The following is a 19,890-nucleotide window of genomic DNA, read 5'->3' as shown; positions in this document are numbered from 1 at the left end:
CTGTGTTCCTCCAGCCTTGGGAGGCATTTGGGAAGAGTTTGACCACCCCAAAGCTCAGCAATGGAAGAAGACTCATCCTGTGGTCACCCTCCCCACTTCTGCCAGGCTCTGCCTACTTACTCCTTGTCTTCAGCCTCCTGGTAGGATCAGACAGACCACGTGTGGTCTTCCCACCAGGCAGAAGAGTCCTTAATGCCCTCACCCCTCTGTATGGCTGAGGTTCTAGATGGGACAGGTAAGATATATCCCCTTGACAGGGCAGTACCTTGTTTAGGACATCTTTCTGGGAGCCCAGGTAGAGATGTGGCAGGATGCGTGTGGGGCCAACGTTGGCCACAGGCAAGCAGGGCTGGGAGATGCTCATTGGCAGGATGGCAGCTGGCTTTCCCTCACAGAGCCCTGGGAAGCAGGATGAGAAGGTGGCAAAACCTCCTGTGGAGAAAACGGGGACATTGAGCTGACAGCAGTGAGGCTGAGACCATCAGTACCTGGCACCTGGAGGCCCAGGCTGGGAACAAAGCAGTGATAACCCTGCAAGCACAGAGCCTTGAGGAGCAGAAGCCACCTCTACCCAGTTGCAGACACATTGTGATGAGTGTGCCACACACATGGACAAAGGATTGGAGACCCAGCTCTCATTTTTCCTGCTGCAGCTGCACATTAACACACATGAGAAGTACCCCACACCCATCCTGGCTCTTCCCAGGTTCACTCAGAGAAATGACAGAAGAGGAAATCCATTTTTCTTGCTGCCTACTCCTCTGAGGACAATCAGTGTCTTTTTGATAGCAAATCCCACCAGGCAGGGTGATGACAAGCAAGCCCACCAAGGCTGAGGAAGTCAGCCCAGTCCTGGTAACAGCAACACTGACACATCATGGTTTCTGAGATGTGACCACTCTGCCCAGCCCTGCCCAGCCCATGATTTCCACCACACTGGACTGGACTGGGACACCAGTACCTGCAGGCCATTGCCTTCTTCATGCTCTGACCTTACTGAATGTGACAACAGGCAGTGCCAAGTTTACTGCATCAAGCAGCTGGGCAGTCACACCCAGCTTGAGCATAGATGGGGGGGGCTACAGGAAAGCTGGAGAGGCATTTTTTTACAGAGGCTTGAAGCAATAGGACAGGGGCACTGCCTGTGAGCTGAAAAAGGGTAGATTTAGATCAGCTGTTAGGAAGAAAATCTGTACTGTGAGGGTGATGACACTAGAACTGGTTGTCCAGGGTAACTGTGGATGCTCCTCCCCTGGAAGTGTCCCAGGCCAGCTTGGATGGAGCTTGGAGCAACCTGGTCTGGAAGGTGTCCCTGGTGTGACAGGGTGGTTGAACAAGATCTTTAAGGCCCCTTCCAACCCACCCATTCTAAAAATCTGTGATCTTGAAGCCTATTATTGAGAGAAAACCCCCAGCTGGAGCCACAGTAGGTGGCATCTGACAGCCAGAGCTATTGCCATGGTGTTTGGCACAGTCAAAAGCATGTTCTAAATGTGAAGAACCCTGCCTGAAAGCCAGGCCCCAGCTTAAGTGGCAAGAGCACTGACTTGAGCAGGCCAGCAAGCACTGCCCTGCTTGCATGCTGGGCAGCTCAGGTGGCTGGAAACCCCCCAGAGTGCTGCTGCACATCCTGCAGAGTTGTGTAAGGCTTCTGGGGATCCTGATTTGCTCCTGCTCACTGATCCAGTTCTCCAGAGCAGAGCTGGGTCTTGCTCATGGTGGCCCAACCTCGCTCCCCTCCAGCTGAGGACATCTGAGCAGAAGCTTGGTGGAACAGAAAGGACCTCGGGTCACATCAGCCCAACCAGTCTCCCTTGAGGTTTTTCCAGTCATGTGAATGAGCAGATAGAGCTTGATAGAACCCAAAGGGCAGAGAAGACTTGAGGGCTTGACTGCCTTTGCCTGTCAGAGGAATCAGGATGCCCTCACAAGATCCTCCAGAAAGTCCAAGCCTGCACTCTGCACCATGGGAATACTTGGCTCACATCCACAGTTAAACAAGACCTTACATTGAGCCTTTGGTAATGACCTTTCCATTCAGTTTCTCTCCCCTTCAGAAGCAGGACAACCTTGGCACATTCTCCATTTACTTTCTCCAACATCTTGGCAGCATTTATGCTGACCCTCCTGGAGCACCTCCCTGGCTGCAGACAACCCACTTCATGTGACTGGGAGGTGATGGGATGGAGAAGCCAGAGCAGCACACAAAATTGTGCTCAAACCACCTGGATCCAAGCTCCTCCACCACTCTCCATCTCAACAGCTCCTGGTGTCAGCTCTCACTGCCACAAGAGGAAAGTGTCCTTCAAACAACCTCTTTCCTACCCTCTCCTGTGTTTTCCTGGCTAGCAGCTAACTCAGCTCCCAGCTTCAAAACCTGTACAAGCTGGGAGGGGTAGAGTTAAAGCACCTTATCTTCTCCAGCACTTCCTTTTCTCTGGCTCCCTCTGAAATGACATCACCTCTCAACTGGGACATTTAAATGAGAGGGAAAGCAGGAGGCCCAGTGCAGGTGCAGCACAGCTCTGGTTACTGCTCCTCCCTGCCCATTGCCAAGGAGTGTAAATCACTGCTCAGAGCCCTCTGTGGACCCACACCACCTCCCTGCTTTAGAATCATAGAATCATAGAATTGGCTGGGTTGGAAGGGACCTCAGAGATCATCAAGTCCAACCCTTGATCCACTCCCCCCGTGGTTCCCAGCCCATGGCACTGAGTGCCACATCCAGGCTCTTTTGAAATATCTCCAGGGATGGAGAATCCACCCCTTCCCTGGGCAGCCCATTCCAATGCTTGATCACCCTCTCCAGAAAGAAATTCTTTCTAATGTCCAACCTAAACCTCCCCTGGCACAACTTGAGACCTCTTGTGCCCTCTTGTCTTGCTGAGAGTTGCCTGGGAGCAGAGCCCAACCCCCCCCTGGCTCCAACCTCCTTTCAGGGAGTTGGAGAGAGTGATGAGGTCTCCCCTGAGCCTCCTCTTCTCCAGCCTCAACACCCCCAGCTCCCTCAGCCTCTCCTCATAGGATCTGTGCTCGAGTCCCTTCACCAGCCCAGTTGCCTCCTTTGGACCTGCTCCAGGACCTCAATCTCCTTCCTGAACTGAGGGGCCCAGAACTGGACACAGGACTCGAGGTGTGGCCTCCCCAGGGCTGAGCACAGGGCCCCACACTTCAGCACACACAGCTAATACCTGGGGGATGCTGGAGCAGACACCCTCCAGCTGGCTCCAGGGAATCCTGCAGCACAGGAGATGGAGTGGGGCAGAGCTGTGACCCCTGGAGTCCTGCAGAACAACGTGGGGAGTTTTTTGAAGGAAGCCAGCGCAGTTTTGGGAAGAAGCCCTGGGGATCAGTGCCTGCCTTGGTTCCCTGATCCTCAGCCTCCTGTGCTCACTCAGGAGTCTCTGGGGGCTGTGCACAGCTTCACATCACTCTTTAAATCCCAGGAGCCTGGGGTGATCTCATAGTTAGAGCAGCTCAGTGCACGTTGCTCTCTCCCCCCCTGCCTGCCTCTGCCAACACTCACCCAGCAGCAGATCCTCTGCCAGCCCTGCCCAGGGAAGTCCAGGCAGGGGCAGAGAGGGCTGGGAAGCAGGAGAGGATGTTTGCAGAGAGAGGCAGCAGCAGCAGCAGCAGCACCCTTGGCTGCAGTGCCTGCCCTGGCACACTGCCAGCAACAGCTGGACACCCAAAACGATGCCTACAGCTTGCCCCACTTGTCCCTAGCTAAGCCTCAACCCCGTGCCTGGGAGCTCGGGTATGTTCCCAACCTGCCTGTCCTCATTTCCCCCGTGCCTGCAGCTGCTGAGGGCAGCCCAGGCTTGGGGGGAAATCCTAGAGATGGGGCTGGGTACCCCACACCATCCCAGCCTCCAAGCCACGCTCGCCCCACCCCACCCCAGCTGCTCTCACATGCTTTGCATTTTTAGAAAGCAAAACAGCTTTTCAAAACAATCCCAAAGGCAGTGAATGTCCCTGGCTGGGCTGCAGCTGATACCTGGGTATTCCCCCCTCCAGCCCCTGATCCAGGGAACTCAGCTTTTGCTGGGAGAGAGTGGCAGAGCCCTACAGGATGAGGAGCCAGGGCAGCACTGCGTCCTTCTAGACTTTCCTCTTTCATTTGTAGTGGTGCTGCTGGAAAAACTGTTTCTTTTGGCACGTGGGTAATTTTAAGTTCAGGAAGGATTTGTGTATGAGCTGCAGTGGGTGCTTGGGGATCTCTGGTTTCTTCTTGCTGCACTTCTAGAGTGAGGGCTTGCTGGGGAGGAGCTGCTCCCTGCATGGCATGCCCTGGTGCACTCTTCCAGGCTCCAGCACTCCTGAGGGCTTTCAAAACCATTCCATGGAAAACCCAGTGTCTTCCTGCATTAGAAGGAAGTCCAGAACGTGAGGCAGGGCAGGGGGATTGTGTTTTGCCACAGGCATCCAGGCCAGAAGTGTTGACACCTTCCCTGCTCCTGCTGAAGATGGAGGAAGGAGGAGCCAAGAATGAGCACCAGGCAGGTGTCTGGGAGGGCTGGGGTTGAAAAATCACCTCCTGAACTTTGGGGGGTTCATTCAGTAATGCCTCTAGAGACATAAAAACCCCTAGTGGTGTCCAGCTCAAGATGGGGCTGAAGAGAAATGCAGGGAGGGAGGAGAGTGCTGTCAACCCCCAAAGGAAAGCGGGAAACTGAAACATGGGGCATTGCAGCACCTTAGCACCAAAGAGTGCAACAATTAAAACCTCATTTCTTTTCCTCACCCTGGGCTTTGCTCATGGGTGCTGAGCCTTTTACCTCTGGGGAGACCCCTCTGGGCCACCCCCCAGCCCTGCTCTGCATGGCCCTGGTGGCAAAGGGGTGTGGGGGAAATCCCACTTCTCCCCCATCCTCATCTTTGCCAGGTCATTGCCTCTGCAGGTTTTCTATCTTAACATCTAGGACAACCTCCCAGTGCCACTGCATTTATTGGGAGAACCATTTATTGAGAGGCCATGGAGGGAATTCCATCAGCCTGGGAATCCTTCCTGGGCTCACACAGTCAGCCTGGGGGGAGATGCTTTTGAATAAGCTGTGGTGCCAGCACTGCTGCAACTTTTGGGGAGCCCTGCAACTTTTCCCCTTGAGCAGCAAACTGCCCAGCAAGAAGCCCCTCTGTTTGTCTCTTTCTTTGCCTATGAGATGGCTACAGCCAAAATTAATAATAAGCCCCCAAAATGGTGCTGGGCTGATGGGTATGGAAGGAGATCAAAAGGTGGAATGAGAGAGGTGCTGGACTGCTGAGCTGGGACCTCTCTGAGCACATTCAGCTCATGGCTGGGACAAAGAAAACATCTCAGGCAACACCTGCAACTTGCCCTGCTCCCCTCTCTGTCAAAGCAGGGCAGCACTGGTGGTGCAGGGTGACACAGAATGTGACAAAGTCCTGGTTAGGGACAGGGATGTGGTGTGGCATTGTTTTCCTTCTGCTGGTAAGCTTTGGGGATTTACAACCTGTTGATCTAGGGGAGATGCTGCTGAGGATAAAAGGGAGTTGTGGGGCACATTAAGCAGGGCTGTCCCACCTCCATGTGTCTCCCTGTGTTCTCCCCTCCATCAAGGCTTTCTTCCTAAGCTGGAGGCATAAAGTGGAAACAGGGAAACAAAAGGGTTTGAAAATCCTCTTGTGACACACTGATGGCTGCAGACTGCACACTGATCTCTGGTCCCAGGGACTCACTTCCTTCAGTCTCCTGAACCAATCCAACAGCTCTGGCATTGATACTTCACCCCCCTGACTACAAGAAGCTGCCCAGAGCATCTGCCTCACCCCAAAATTGCACTTCAGGAGAGACACATACCTCTTGGACACCTCCAACCCCCTCAGTCTCCTAAATGCCTCCCCCTCCAGGACACACTGAGCAGCAGGGACATGTCCTGCTTTCCAGGTGCATGGTGGAGCACACCCACCCCAAAGCAGGAAACACAGAAGAAGTGACATGTCACCCTGCTCAGCCCATGGCAGAAAGGAGAAGGGGAACAGGCATAACCAGAGCTGCAAATGCTCCCTGGGCCAGCAGCTGCTGCACTCACCTCTTCCCTTCCTCCAGCTCCCAGGCCAGGACTGGCAGGAGACCTATAGGGGCTATTAAAGAGGTGATTTCCAGCCCACCCTCACTGCTCCTATAATGAGTGTTAAAGAGCAGCAGATGGAGCTGCTCAGAGACCAGCTCTCCATGCACGTGCTGGAGCTTTTGCAGCAGCCTGTGGCCTCACTGCTGGGGTTTTGTGCCTGTGCTTGTGCTGGAGACCCTCTAGACCCCCTAAAACTCCTGGCAGCTGAGGGGACTGAGAGGGGCCAGGCTCTGCCCAGCTCTCATCCAAATGCCTGTGGTGGCTGAGAGCTGGTGCCAGCGTGGCACGTGGCGAGGGGCAGCAGGGCATGCAGGGCAGCACGTGTCCCAGCTGCTGCTGGAGCAGCCACCACACCAGTAATGGCTCTCCCACAGCTCTTCCTGGATACCCCCTCCCCATCACCCCAGACCTCTGGAGATACATCCACCCCCCAGATGTCAAACCACCTTGCTGAGCTGAGGCATGGCAGGAGATGACAGGAGCCAGGGGAACCTGCAAAGCCCCAGCCCTCTCCTGCATCAGGCTCAGCCTCAGCAGGGCAGTGAGCTCAGGTGGCCAGCTGAGCATCTCTGCAGGAGAGGGAAGAGGCCAGGCATGATGCAGAGCCTCTGGGAAAATCCCTCTTTGCAAAACCCCATCTCCCTGGCTCCTGCAGTGGGTGGGAGCCTCTTGGTGCCAGCAGCTACGCTGGGTGACATGACCAAACCCTGCTTACTGCCACCCTTACTCACTGTGCTCCGGGAAGTTCTGGGGCTTTGTCAACACCTCCCACAGCCTGGGACATTTCTGAGTTTTCCCCTTGCCTCCAGCCTCACTGCTGCAGTCCCCTTTGATTTTCTCCAGCCTGGGCAGCAGTGCCCAGTGCAGGCAGCCCTGCCAGTGGTGCCTGATGAGGGCAGCCTGGCTACTGGGTGCCCTTCCCACCCACCTGGGTGAAATCCCAGTTTTCCACAGCCCGACCAACTCACTCTGTCCTGGATGATGCTGTTTTACTTCCACCAATCTCAGTGCACTGGAGAGAGATGCCTGCTGCTTGCCTTGTCTCCTGTCCTCTCTGTGTCCATCTGTCCAGCCTCTGTGCTCCTCCACAGACCAGGTTTCACCCTCCCTTCACCCAGCACTACATTTCATCACCCCACTGCTGACTCCCTTTTTTCTTTTCCAAGCAGTGGGGATGAAAAAGCCAATGAATCAGCTCTCTAATGGATTCATGTGAATTCCCTGTTTCCCCAACAGTCACCCTGAACAGGCTCCCCATCTGCTGCTACATCACCCTGCTGCCTCCCAGTCTGCACCACATCCCCCTGGCCTCCCAGGCTGGTCCCAGGCCCCCCTCCTGTTCTCCCAAACTAGTGGAAAATCATCCTCAAAAAAAGTTTTCCTGCTTTTCCCAGCAGAAAGGAAGCCCTCCACCCACACAGCCATGAACACGCTCCCTGAGCTGCTGGGCTTGATTTTCCTCTGGTGACTGTGCCTGCTTTACTCGTTCTAAGTAAAGAAAAATGTGTCATTTCCAGGAGTGACTTATTACTAATGACACCATCACTTGGTTATGTGCTTCATGCCACAAAAACCTGTCAAGCACTTTTAGCTGGCTCCCATTTTAAGTGGTGATGGAGGGGAAGTTTCTTGATTCAACCCCTCAGTAATCTAGGTCATTCCAGGCTCGGCATATTTTTAAGCTGTTCCATATAATACACCCTTTCCCCTGCTCGTCCTCCGCCCTGGCACCGGGCGGTGGAAAGACTGCAAACGCCCTTTTTGAAAGAAATCCCCCCAAAGATGGGCAGGCGGCAACCGTGCTAGCGCAGTGAAATGGCTCTGCCGGGCAGCTGCCTGGCTATGGGCAGATCGTCTGTCAGACGATCCCTCCTCGCTGCTCTCACTCTCCCTTTCCCCCTGCACATCCCCCGTCCCCCGGGGCTCAGCCGCCGCGGTCACCCCTCCGAACCGGCGCCTGAGGGAACGGAGATGCCGGCGGCAGAGTCCGACCCGGATCCCACAACCTTCCTCCTGTCCTCTTCCTCTGCTCCGTCGGCACCCTCGCCAAGCCTGCCTGGATGCAGAAGGGTTCGGGGAACCCTGGAGCGGTCCCCCCATGCCAGGCATCCCCATCGGACCGCCCGTCAGATGGGAAAGCCGCCTGATGCGGGGACCCCCGCAGACGCCCCTGCCCGCTGCAGGCAGCCTCTCACCTGCCCGCAGGAGCTGCCCCTTCCCTGGGTGCAGCTCCCTTCCCGCTGCTGCCCGCAGGACCAGGCTAGCTGCTGCCTCTGCCATCGCTTCCACGCATTGCCCGTGGCTGGGACCTGGCGATCGCTCCCTCTCTCCGCACGCTCGCCGCTCGCCTCCATCACCCCTCTCGCCGGCTGCCCGCGCTCTTTGTATCGCAGCCATCGCGATCCGCTCCCCGGCCGCCGCTCGGCAATCTCTGTCCCCGAGGCAAAGCAGCGCTCTGAGCACCCCGCTCTTCCCCCTCCGTCCCCATCGGAAGGAAAGGGAGCCGGCCGGCTGACAAACCTCTCTTGTCCCTGCTCTCCTTCATCCTTCGCACCCTTATTTTCAGCTTCATCTGCCCCTCGCGCATGTCTGTCCAGAACTGGTCCTCGGCAGGAGCAATCATCACATCCAGGGGCATCCAGGCAGCTGGGCTGCGGCTGGCGGGGGCACCTCTTGCCTTTAGCAAAACAACAGCTGGCGGGCAAGCAAAACGCTAAAAAACCCCAAAAAGCCTCCCCCGCGGCACAGCACCGCCAGCCTCCCTCGGCTCCAGCCTTCAGGCTGAAAAAGCACAAAGCATCAACCACACAAACAAAAAATAAAATAAAATTTTAAAAAAATCAAGCAGGGTAGTAGGGGGGGCCAGGGTAGCAGGGGAGCCCGGCGTAGCCCCCTCTTCCCGGCTGCTCTCCTCCTCCTCCTTCTCCTCCACGCCTCTCGCTCCCTGCGTGCGCGGCTCCGGCTCCAGCCTGAATGAGCTCAGTCCCTGAGCTCCAGCGCTGCTGATCCATCCTCCCGCTCATAGCTAACGGGTCAGGCATGCGGCCGCATTCCTTACTCAGCACACAGACACGCAGGAGAAGCTGGGGCTGACATATGCTCCTCTCGCTGCTTAAAGGCGACACCGCGATTTTCTCCCCTGCCCAAAGCCCCCCGCGCCGAGCCCCGTCGGGAGATGGAGCTCGGCACCAAGCTGGATGTGGCCCCGCGGGGTTGATTTAGGGACAGGGACTCGGAGGGAGGAAGCTGATGCCCGCACCTCGTTTCAGCACCAGGCAGGGCACTGCTGGTGATCCCTGTGCCCCAGGGAGGGGATGCAGCACCGCTCCGCATCCCTGCTCACTGCTGCTCCCCTCCCGGTGATCCACACCCCATGGTTCTGCCCCTCCTGCCCCCTCCCCACAGCTGCTCCTGGAGGGACCAACGTGCATCCCCTCTGGGGGGTGTCTAACTCTGAACCCCAGAGCCAGGAAGGGGAAACTGAGGCACAAAAGATGAAATAACTTCCCCGGGGTCGTTTGCTGCAGGGCAGAGCTGGAAGCAGAGCTCAGGTCCCTAACCACCAGCTCATCCCCCCTCTTGGTGTCTCCTACAAGGCCATCACCCAGGACAAATCCTCATCCTGGAGTGGTTTCAAAGAGCTGAATGCAAATGGATCCCAGGAGCTGGCAGGAACAGGACTGGTGCTGGGATGTCTGCACCTGTGTGTAGCCCAAACAGATGGAGATACCTGTCTGGCCTCAGTGGAGAAGGACCATGGTCTGGAGGAGACGAATCCTCCACCAAATCTTTCTCAGGTGCTTAAGTCCAGCAAGAGGGGATATGCACAAATGGGCTTTCTCAGTCCCACTGGGGTCTATCCATCAGTGGTGGCTTCTGAAGCAGGCTGGGGGTTGGTGCATTTTCTTCCTTGTCCTGGGAGAGAGAATTACTTGTGTCCCCCTTCCCACCCGTGGGACTCCTCAATACGTTTCCACACAGCTCCTGATGAGTTCCTTGGTCTGGGCCCAGGCCTCCAGAAAATCATTCAGGATTATAGCAAGCAGAGGAGGCGGGGTGGGGTGGGGGATGTATTGTGCCTTTGAAAATCTGAAGCTTTACAGGCTGAAAAACCCCAGGCTGAGCCATATGTGAGTGACTTCAGTGTTTTTCCTTTGAATGACATCACATGAGATGAGGTCATCGGCATTAACTAAGAGCTCTCCCCTCCCCCCCCAGCCCGGCGGAGCCAGCCTCCTAACAAGCCTTGTTGTTGTAACAAATATGGTTTGATTATTATCAGATGTGGGGCAGAGGTTGGAGAAAATTCAAAGCATGCTCCAACTAGGCTGGGAGAGGAGCAACCTTCCCCCAAGATCCACGCTCGGGAAGAGGCTCCCACAACAGCTCCCTAGCCAGGCTGTTGTCCCCCTTCTTTTGACACCCTCATCCCTACCAGGGAGGGCACACGAGGATGGTGGCCAATGCCAGCCATGGAAATGCCTCCGTCTGCCACCTCTGGTGCACCCCACTGGTGTGGGGTTCAGCTGGGACCTGCTCTGTTGGGGGTACCTGGGCTGGGTAGGAAACCATCACTGGCAAGGTCAGTGGCTACCTGGCCACCACCCATGGGGGATGCTACAGGAAGCATCTGGTGATTTAAGGGGTGTGATCATCAACCTGTCCCCAACCCAGAGGTCCACAAACATGAATTTGCCTTCCTTCACTGCCCTCTGGTTGCCTGGTTCCTGCAGGATCGTGGGGGCCCCTTGTCAGAAACTGTTCTGGTACTGACAGGTTCCTCCGGGACACATTTGGACTTAGTTTTTGGATCAGGGCTGCAGCCAGGGAGCTGGCATAACAGCACCAAGCAGTCCCTGCTGCAGGAGGTGCTTTGTGTCCCTCTGACCCTCAGCAAAAGACAAGGCAGCAACCTCCTTCCCCCATGAATGTGAGATCCAGGAATACAGAGATGCTACCCACAGCCACCATTCTCCAGGGAGCGTCCTCCTCCCCATCATCTTAATCCCTTTTCCAGGACCAGGGTAGGGGGAATGCTGGCAAGTAGAGAGATGAAAGGGGACATCCATAACACTGCCCACAAGAAAGCTGGGGGAGGGCTTTTTACACAGGTGTGTAGTGAAAGGACAAGGGGAAATGGTTTCAAACTCAAAGAGGGGAGATTTAGGTTAGACATTAGGAAAAAATTCTTTCCTGTGGGGTTGTGAGACCCTTGCACTGGTTGCCCAGGGAAGTTGTGGCTGCCCCCTCCCTGGAAGTTTTCAAGGTCAGGTTGGGTGGGGCTTGGAGCAACCTGGGCTGGTGGGAGGTGTCCCTGCCCATGCAGGGGAGTTGGAAATGGATGAGCTTTAAGGTCCCTTCCAACCCAAACCTATGATTCCATGAATCCACGATATCCACACAAAGACCCCCCCCCCCATGCATTGCCCACTGCCCCTCAGCTCCTTTCCCCAGGTGCTCCTCCTACCCAGTCCCCAGTCCTTCCTTCAGCCCCTGTTTAGGAGACAGAAGCACAGCACCTGGGGAGCAATGCTCAGCTTTCCTGGCCCCACTTCACTCTCATCACCTCAGCACTCCCCAGCAAAAAAAAAAAACCCAACCCAAACCTGCTGCAATGGGTCTGGGAGACTCATGCAACCTGCAAGGGCACGGAGCAGAAAACCCCTGTTCAGCACCTACACACCCATCACAAAAGTACCTACAGCCTGGCCCGAGCCCAGCTGGGCAGCACCCAGCGGTTCCTCTCCCCACCCAGCACCAGGACCTCAATAATTGCAGGTACTGACCTTTCACAAGCGTGTGGCACAGGCCTGGGGGAAGGGGGAGGCAAGACTCAAGGGGAGGCAGGTTTCTCAAAAGGAAGGAAGCTGTAGCTGGGCAGAGCCTGCTACCCATCAGGATCTCTTACTGGGGAAGCTGCCGACCTCCTGTCAGCTTTCCAGAAACAAAATCACAGGGTGGTTCTGTTAGCCTGGGCAACCCAGGGCTGCTCTTCTGCAAGCCCCTGCTCTTCTGCCCCTCTCAGCCTCCGGCACTTTTTTGCCCACCTTTTCTACGTTTGATCGTAAAAAACACGGCCAGAGGGGGAGGGGAAGCTCCTGAGGGTAATTATAGAATCGGGAAAACAAGTTGTCTGACGACAGCGTTGCTAAAGAGGGAAGTTTAGAGCATAGGTCTGGAATACAATCAGCTCACACATACCTGACCTAGCTTAACCCCTCCCAGGGATGCAGCCACTGGTCCTGTCAGGGCCAAAACCTTCTCAGGCATCTCCTGGTTGTGGCAGAGGGTGGTAAATAGGTAGCTGACCCCACTGCCGTGCCTCTGGCTGCAGAGGCAGCCCCTAGGGACACCAGTGGGCTGGGTGGCTGGTGTTGGGTGCCAGAGGGGGAAAAAACATGGTCAGAAGTGGTCCCAGATGGCTTTGCTGCAGGACACAAAGCAACCCCTCTGGTGCTGTAGACCCAGGGATGTTTTGTGTGAGGGGTGGGGAAGTTCAGAGAGTTCCCTCCAGGTAACTCCAGGATTGTAAAGATCACAAACTATTTGTGATCCATTTGTTACCATTTGAAGTCCAAACCTGAAGTGACTAAAGCCAATGCTATGATTTCTAGAAGTGCCTCTCCCTTTAGGCTGGCAATAACATCCTACTTTCATCCCTCTGGACTGTCAGAAGAAAAGCATGACTGCAGGTAATCCCCCTGCACCCCACCACCAACAGCCTGAAAAAAACCAAGTGTAACCCACTCCACAAGCCAGGTATAACCCATTCCACAAGCCAGGTGTAACCCACTCCATCCTGTGGGTGAAGTAGAGCAACCAGGACCCCCCCTTCACATTACATGCAAAGCTTGTGCTTCAAAAGTCCTGAGTCTGAGAGAAGCAAGAGATTTACAGTCCCATATGAGCACTCTTCCCTGTCTCATCCCTGCACCCTCTTGATTCATCCCCCTAACTCCTGCCACAGGACACTACACATGGAGAAGCCTGTGGGTGGTCAGAGGTGCTTGCAGGAGCTTCAAAGGCAATAATAAGACTTCCAAAGAAAAATTCTTGGGTACATCTGATGGATTCACAGCAGGAAGTGCACCAGGGCTCCCAGATCTTGCAGTCTGAGGGTACCTGAAACATGCCTGACCTCTGTGCACTTCTTCAAGTGTCTCTGCTGTAGTCTGAGGACAAAGACCACAAGCTGGAGCATCCTGCACGTGCAGTGTGCCCAGAAGTCAAACTCACACACCTAATCCATCAGATGAAATCGTGGTGCTGCCCAGAGGGGGCAATGAGGAAGGAGACCATCCACTAACTGCAGTGGGGTCGTGCTTCCCCACTCCCACCAGATAGCTTCTGACTGCCAACCAGATCGTGGCTATTCAGGGTGTTTTCTTTCTTAAATTCTAGATTATTTTTTTTTCTTACACTGGGTGTGTAAAGCCTCCTTGATCCTGGCTTTGGATTCTGCTAAGATTCTATCTTCAGCCTCAGCCATGACAAGTTTTGCTGATTCATTTGGATTTTTGCTGCATTTCAGGTGCCTGGGCTGTCTCAAGCTCCTGGGACTCTGCCTAAAAGCAAGACCTCTCTGCTCTGCCCTGCCTGTGCACTGCTTTTGTATCTGCCTAGCTTGGCTTTTCCATTAATCTCCTCCTTCCAAACCAGCCCCAGATCAATGGGTTTTAAGAGGAGGAGGCCACAGGGGAATGTGATGCTGGCACGTGGCTTCACACCACCCAGACATGCAAAAGCATCACAGTATTTCAGCCAAGGATGCTTAAAGCCTCATTCAGCTTCCCTGATGCACAAACCTCTTTCTCAGACTGACCCGGAGCAACAATTAAAAAAGAAGTAGTGGGGTTTCTATTTTATTTTTAGTAAAATCATCTCTCCCTGAGCCCTTGTTTCTAAAATAATTCCATCCAGTGCTGAACCCACCCCTGCCTGGGCAGCTCAAGTCAGCTCCTGCAGTGGAAATCCCCTTTCCTTTTTCACTGCTTTGTTTTGTCCGCTCTGAAGTCACCTGCCTGAGGCAAACTCCACCGAAATCCCCCAAATCTCACTCAGCCTTCTCCACATCCCGCAGTTCCACCGCTCCCCAGCCGGGATGGTGGCAGCACCGCTGGAGAGGACCTGGGTCAGGGCCAGGACTGCCCAGGAGGAGGAGGATGGTGAGGGGAGGGCTGGGAGGGATTTCTCACTGCTGATATTGTTACATTCTTTCCGAATCCTGGGAGTAAACAGACACTCCAAATTTAGAAAGAACAGGACTGGAAAATTTAAACATTCCTTGAAGAATTGGTACAAAAAAAAAAAAAAAAAAAAAAAAAAAGGGAGAGGGGGGGGGGAAGCTGAAGATGATCTCACATGCACTCCCAAGCCAGATGAAAAGCTCATGACTGGAGTTCAGCAAGTGAGGGGCCTGTTTCAGGTCGGGGAGTTCTATTGGAATGATAAAAGCTCCCCCAGGGCTAAAAACAGCAATGAAAAAATCCTCTGCCCTGCACCTGGGGTCCCAAACCCATCAGTCTGGGCTGTGGGGACCGTGCTGCTGGCCACCCGGCCACCATGGTTTTGTCTCTGGCTGGCAAAAAGCTTTGGGAGCAGGAAAGAGGAGCCTGGGGACTGCTCCAAGGAGCAGGATGGGTGCCTGAGCATCACCTGGAGCAGCACCTCAAGCCCTCAGATGTCACCTGTGGCTGCTGAAAGCCAAGGAAGATCTCCCCACCCTCCACAGCAGCAGCAGAAATGGAGAGGTGCTGGTGAAGCTCAGCACCCAGCAGCTCAGCACCCAGCAGCTCAGCACCATGCTCTGGGCACTGGCTGGGTTCCAGCACAAGAGTTGGCACCAGGAGCCATCAGGGAGCAATGGAGCCAGACTGCTGCTGCTTCATAAACAGATAATGGCTGTTAATAAAAACCAAGCTGGAGCTGGCAAAGGGGAAGAAGAGGTGGGAGGTAGGGAAAGCAAAGTGGGAAGGAAAAGAAAAGAAAAAAAAAAAGAAAAGAAAAAAAAAAAGAAAAAAAAAAAAAAAAGAGGCCAAAAAATGGCAAAAAAAATAGTGTTTGTGCTGAAGTAAACAAAGGTTAAAGAACAGTCAGGCTCCTGCAGGAACAGCAGAGCTGGGCAGGGAGGGAGGGGGCATTACGTAATGCAGGAAAAATGTTGGCTCCATTCAGTTTTCCACCACTTCATGTGATGTAAGGAAAACCATATAAATCAACAGGCTTTCTGCTCCCACGGATGGAGGGCAGCAAGCAGCACTATTTATACTTACACAATTAAAAAAAAAAAAAAAAAAAAAAAGGAAAAAAAGAAGAGAAGCCGATGATTTCCAAGACTGGGAATAATTGACTCAGATTCCTCCTTCTCAGCCCCACTGGAGTCACTGCTTCTGGGCTGTTAACCCTTGAGGAGTCCCTGCTGCTGCCTTGCTGCCCCCAGCTGCCCTCAGCCTCTTGCAGCTGCTTCAGGGTCTGCAGGATGAAGGGTTGGAAGGGTTGGATGGAGCTGAGCAAGGATGGCCAAGCCCAGGATTTGTGGACACTGAGCCACGGCCATGGGCTGCACCCTGAGACACATCTGACATCTGCTGGGGTTGAGGGGAGAAGGGGGAGCACGGAGGGGCTCAGGAGGTTTTGGAGCTTCACAGGGCTGACAAACAGGTTTGGGGACCCCCAGGATGGTGTGCCCTGGGGTGCTGGCAGCCACTGAGGGACAGGCTGAGATTTCAGGGCAGGACCTTGAGATTTTGGCTGCTCTTGCCAGCTCAGCTCCTTGCTGGGGTCACGAGCCACCTCCAGGTGGGACCCAGGCAATTCTTCTGGGACATAGGATGGGCTGGAGCAGGATGAGGGGTCTGAGCCTGCAGCATACAGACCAAGGGGTTAAACCCCACCAAGGTGAGGAGTCAAAATCAGGCCAGATCATAGAATCATAGAATTGGCTGGGTTGGAAGGGACCTCAGAGATCATCAAGTCCAACCCTTGATCACCCAGACCTGCACACCTTCCCCCTCAGACCTCCCAGGAGCTGCCTCCAGAACAACCCCTGGGCAGGAGGAAGCTGTGCCTGGCACATGTGTGCCCAGCCTCCCCCAGAGCCTCCCCTAGTCACAGTTTCCATGTCAAACACCACCACCACCATGACCCAGTGTTCTACATTTTGGTTCCCATTTTTTCCAGCCTCTGGTGGCCCACGTTTCCCACCAGAATGCAGCCCTGCAGCACTTTTACTGTGGGATGCTTTGCTTGGCACCTGGTAGAGCTGCACCCCTGCCTGAGGGCTGGGCTCCTGCAGCCCTGGGAGATGAAAATGGGCACCCTGAAGATGGAGAATGGGTGTGCCCAGGCAGGGTGCAGGTTTTCTCACTGGGGTCTCAATGCTGGTGATGCCTGGCACCCTGCTGGTGCTTACCCAGCATGGAGCACCAGTATTGCCAGAGTCCTCCAAGCCTCCCCTAGCTTTCCCAAGGCTTGGAAGGCTCCAGGGCTTTCAGGGCCACCTCACCCAGCCCCATCCCTGCTCCAGGAGGACTCCAGGGGTAGGGGTCTGCAACCTTGCCCAGCCCTGGGATAGTGTCACCAGGTTGTGGGGTTGCTGGGGTCACTTCTCATGGGCTGTTTCCTGACCCAACCCAGTGACTAAACAGGTTTCTTCCCAGATGTGACTGAATCCTCCTGCACTGTGTGCCAAGCCATGCCCTTGTTTATGCTGTGATGACCTTGGAGCTGCAAGGAAGGCTTCAGGGGTGGGCTGAGGGCTGCCCTAGCCACATCCTCCAGCACTGTCCTCCACAGAGCTCCTGCAACCCTGGCCATGCTAATTACCTTGAATACAATTTTGTGAAGTCCCTGCTTGCTTTTGAAACCCTCAGCCTGAGAGGTTTATTCCTGCTCTGTGCTCTGTTCTCCCCATGACAACACAGCTGCTCCCATTCAGCAGCACTTCAGATTTATAGAATCAGGGAATGGTTTGGGTGGGAAGGGACCTTAAAGCTCATCCACTTCCAACCCCCCTGCATGGGCAGGGACACCTCCCACCAGCCCAGGTTGCTCCAAGCCCCATCCAACCTGACCTTGGACACTTCCAGGAAGGGGGCAGCCACAGCTTCCCTGGGCAACCTGTGCCAGGGTCTCATCACCCTCCCAGGAAAGAATTTCCTCCTAATGTCCAACCTAAATCTTCTATCTTCAAGTTTTAACCTATTTCCCTTTGTCCTCTCACTACACACCCAGGTAAAAGTCCTACCCCAGCTTTCTTACAAAGCTCCTTGAGTGCTCCTCCCTTGTGCAACCTTCCCCATCACTGCTCCTTCCCAGGGTCTGTCACACTGCTGGGTTTGCAGGGATGGCTGTGATGCCTCAAGGACACAGAGGTTGGTACCCTCCACCTCAGCCCCAAAGCAGTACCCAATCACCAGAGGATGAGCTTGGGGAATGGAGATCATCCCCATCCCAGTGCTTTCAGCACCACCAGGAGATGGCTGAGCTCAGTGGGACCATGGAGCTGGATGGGGCAGAGCCTGCCCAGCCCCTTCCACAGGCAGGAAGCTCAGAGGTGGGCAGCCAGGCAGATGTTTGGCTGTCCCAGCCTTGGGGAATTAAAGTCAGCTTTAACTCTCCTTCAGCACCTCACTGCCTCTTTTCCCTCCTTCCTCAGGTGGAATTTCCTTCACTGGCTGCTTGCCTCCCATTCTGCACTCCAGAAGGGCTGGAGTGAGTGCCTCCTCCTGCCTGCACACTCATGCCCAGAGAGCACCATCTCCAGCAGACCCTGATGACCCCGTGCTGAGCCTCTGCCCCGTCCTCTTTCCCCTTCCCAACACATCCATGGATTTCCTCTCCTGCCCTCCATCGAGGGGGAGCAGAGCACCAAAACCAGGCCAAGCCCTTAGCACCTGGGATGAAGCAGTGCAGGAACAGAGGGATGAAGGGCAGCTTTTGGGTGGCTGGCTCCATGCCACCCTGACCCCTTCAGAGCCTCTCACCCCAGGGAGCTGGATGGGACAGGGAAGGAATGCAGGGGGAGGACCAAGTGACAGCAGAGTGGGCTGAGTTTCCTCGTTGCCCTCGGCCACCACAGCCACCAAGTGGCCAGGAAAGAGGGTGCAGAGGGCCACGTGCTGTCACAGCTCCATAACTCCAGATTAAGGGCAAGAGTGCCAGGGGAAGAATCCAGGGCTCCTACCTGTGAGGATGGAGACGCTGTGGAAGCAGCTGTCCAGCTTGCCCAGGAGGATGGAGAGGAAGCTGTCAGCAGCCAAACCAGTCACATCTCGTGTACTCTGGTCATAGACCACCACATCCTGGTGCTCCTCAGCCTCCACCTGCAGGGGAATGGTGAAAAACAGATCTCAGAGAAATAGGCTGAGTGCTGAGGATGATGCTGCCCACACTACCATAGGAAGCAAAGCTGAATTAATGGTCACACAAGCAGGAAACCCCAGCTCCCTGAATGCTCCCTGTCCCCATCACCAAATGAAGGCTCCAGCCAAGCTGGGACTCAACTTCACAGCTCCAAGTGTGTCAGTTCAGATGCCTGACAAAGCAGCACCCCCAACTGTGAGTGCTTTTGAACACCCTCCCCAAACCAGGGTCACCCCTCCCCACTGCCCACCCTCAGCTTTCCATTACTTAATGGCATCTCAGAGGTCACCTTGACTTTTTCCACCAGCTCCTCCCCACCCAACCTTTGCCCTCAGTTACTCCTGACTGGTGTCACAGGGGTTTGGGGTGGCTTGGCAGGCAGGGGTGCTCCCAGCACAGCCCTGGTGCAGTGGCTGGAGATTGCAGGGATGGAGAGAGAGGCTGGAGACACTGCACAGCACAGTAACACCTCTACAGGCACTACCCCTCTGAAAGCTCAAGGCAAGCCTGCAGATCACCCCTGATGGCTGAAGGAGAGGGGAAAATATCTTCTTCAGCTTGGTGGATGTTCAGCAGGATGCTCTTTCTTCCATTTGTAATGCACAGTGGGGCTTGCACACTGCAGAGATGGGCTGGGATAGAGGGAAAGCAGCTTCCCAGTTGCCCTCCTGTGACTTTACATGCCACAAAGAGAACCCAGCCCTTTCTGGGGACCCATTGCAGGGTCTCCAGGGCAGGTGAGATGGGGGGGTTCCCTGCAGGCTGGCAGCTGTCTGCAGGCAGGAGTCCTCCCTCCCATGCCTGGGTGGCAGTGACAGCACTCAAGAGGCAGCCAGCCACTCCTACAGCTACCTGAAGGTCTGTGCATGAAAAGAAGACAAAAATCCTTGCAGAGCCACGGCTCAGCACGTTCACTGAGGAGCCTGATGGATGGCATATGCCTGCCCTGCAAGTGCCTGCTCTCCCAGCCAGGGGGTAAGGCACATCCATCACACTGTGGGATGGGGAAGAGGCAGCAGCAGGCAGGGAGAGACTCTCTCCTCTGGCTTGTGTCGGAACTGCCCATCACCTGCCTCCTGCCTGGCCCTCTCCAACATCCCTTTAGGAGACCACTTGAACAAGAGACCACTCATGGGCACCCACCTCCTTTGGCTGTCTCTCTGCCCTGCCCCATCTCAACACCAGCACAGATTCTCTCTGGGTGCCTCAAGACATTTAACTCTGCTCCCCCCCCCCTGCTCAGCAGTGTGAGCAGCATCCAAGCAGAGCTGCAGGGCACTTCAGCTGAGCTCATCAGGATTCCCCCCAGCAATGGAAGGACAGCCCCACACCGACAGAAATCCCTGCCCAGGCACTGGGGGAGCTCAAAGGGACTGCCTGTCCCCAGCCTGTCCCCAGAGAGCAAGTGTGTGTCTGTGTGTGTGTCTGTGTG

At 55.2% G+C, this 19,890-nt stretch overlaps 1 protein-coding gene across 1 annotated transcript in view; it reads right to left on the bottom strand.

Annotated features, from left to right (window-relative positions):
* DUSP8 (dual specificity phosphatase 8) overlaps positions 1-19,890 on the bottom strand; it is a 43,373-nt gene that overhangs the window by 3,848 nt on the left and 19,635 nt on the right. Inside the window, 2 exon segments of the mRNA XM_071761717.1 lie at positions 266-432; positions 18,280-18,418. Coding sequence (XP_071617818.1) covers positions 266-432; positions 18,280-18,418 — 306 coding nt within the window.

This window comes from Heliangelus exortis, chromosome 18 (genome assembly GCF_036169615.1).
Source record: "Heliangelus exortis chromosome 18, bHelExo1.hap1, whole genome shotgun sequence".
Classification (NCBI taxonomy): domain Eukaryota; kingdom Metazoa; phylum Chordata; class Aves; order Apodiformes; family Trochilidae; genus Heliangelus; species Heliangelus exortis.
This window is presented reverse-complemented; position numbering and strand designations above follow the sequence as displayed.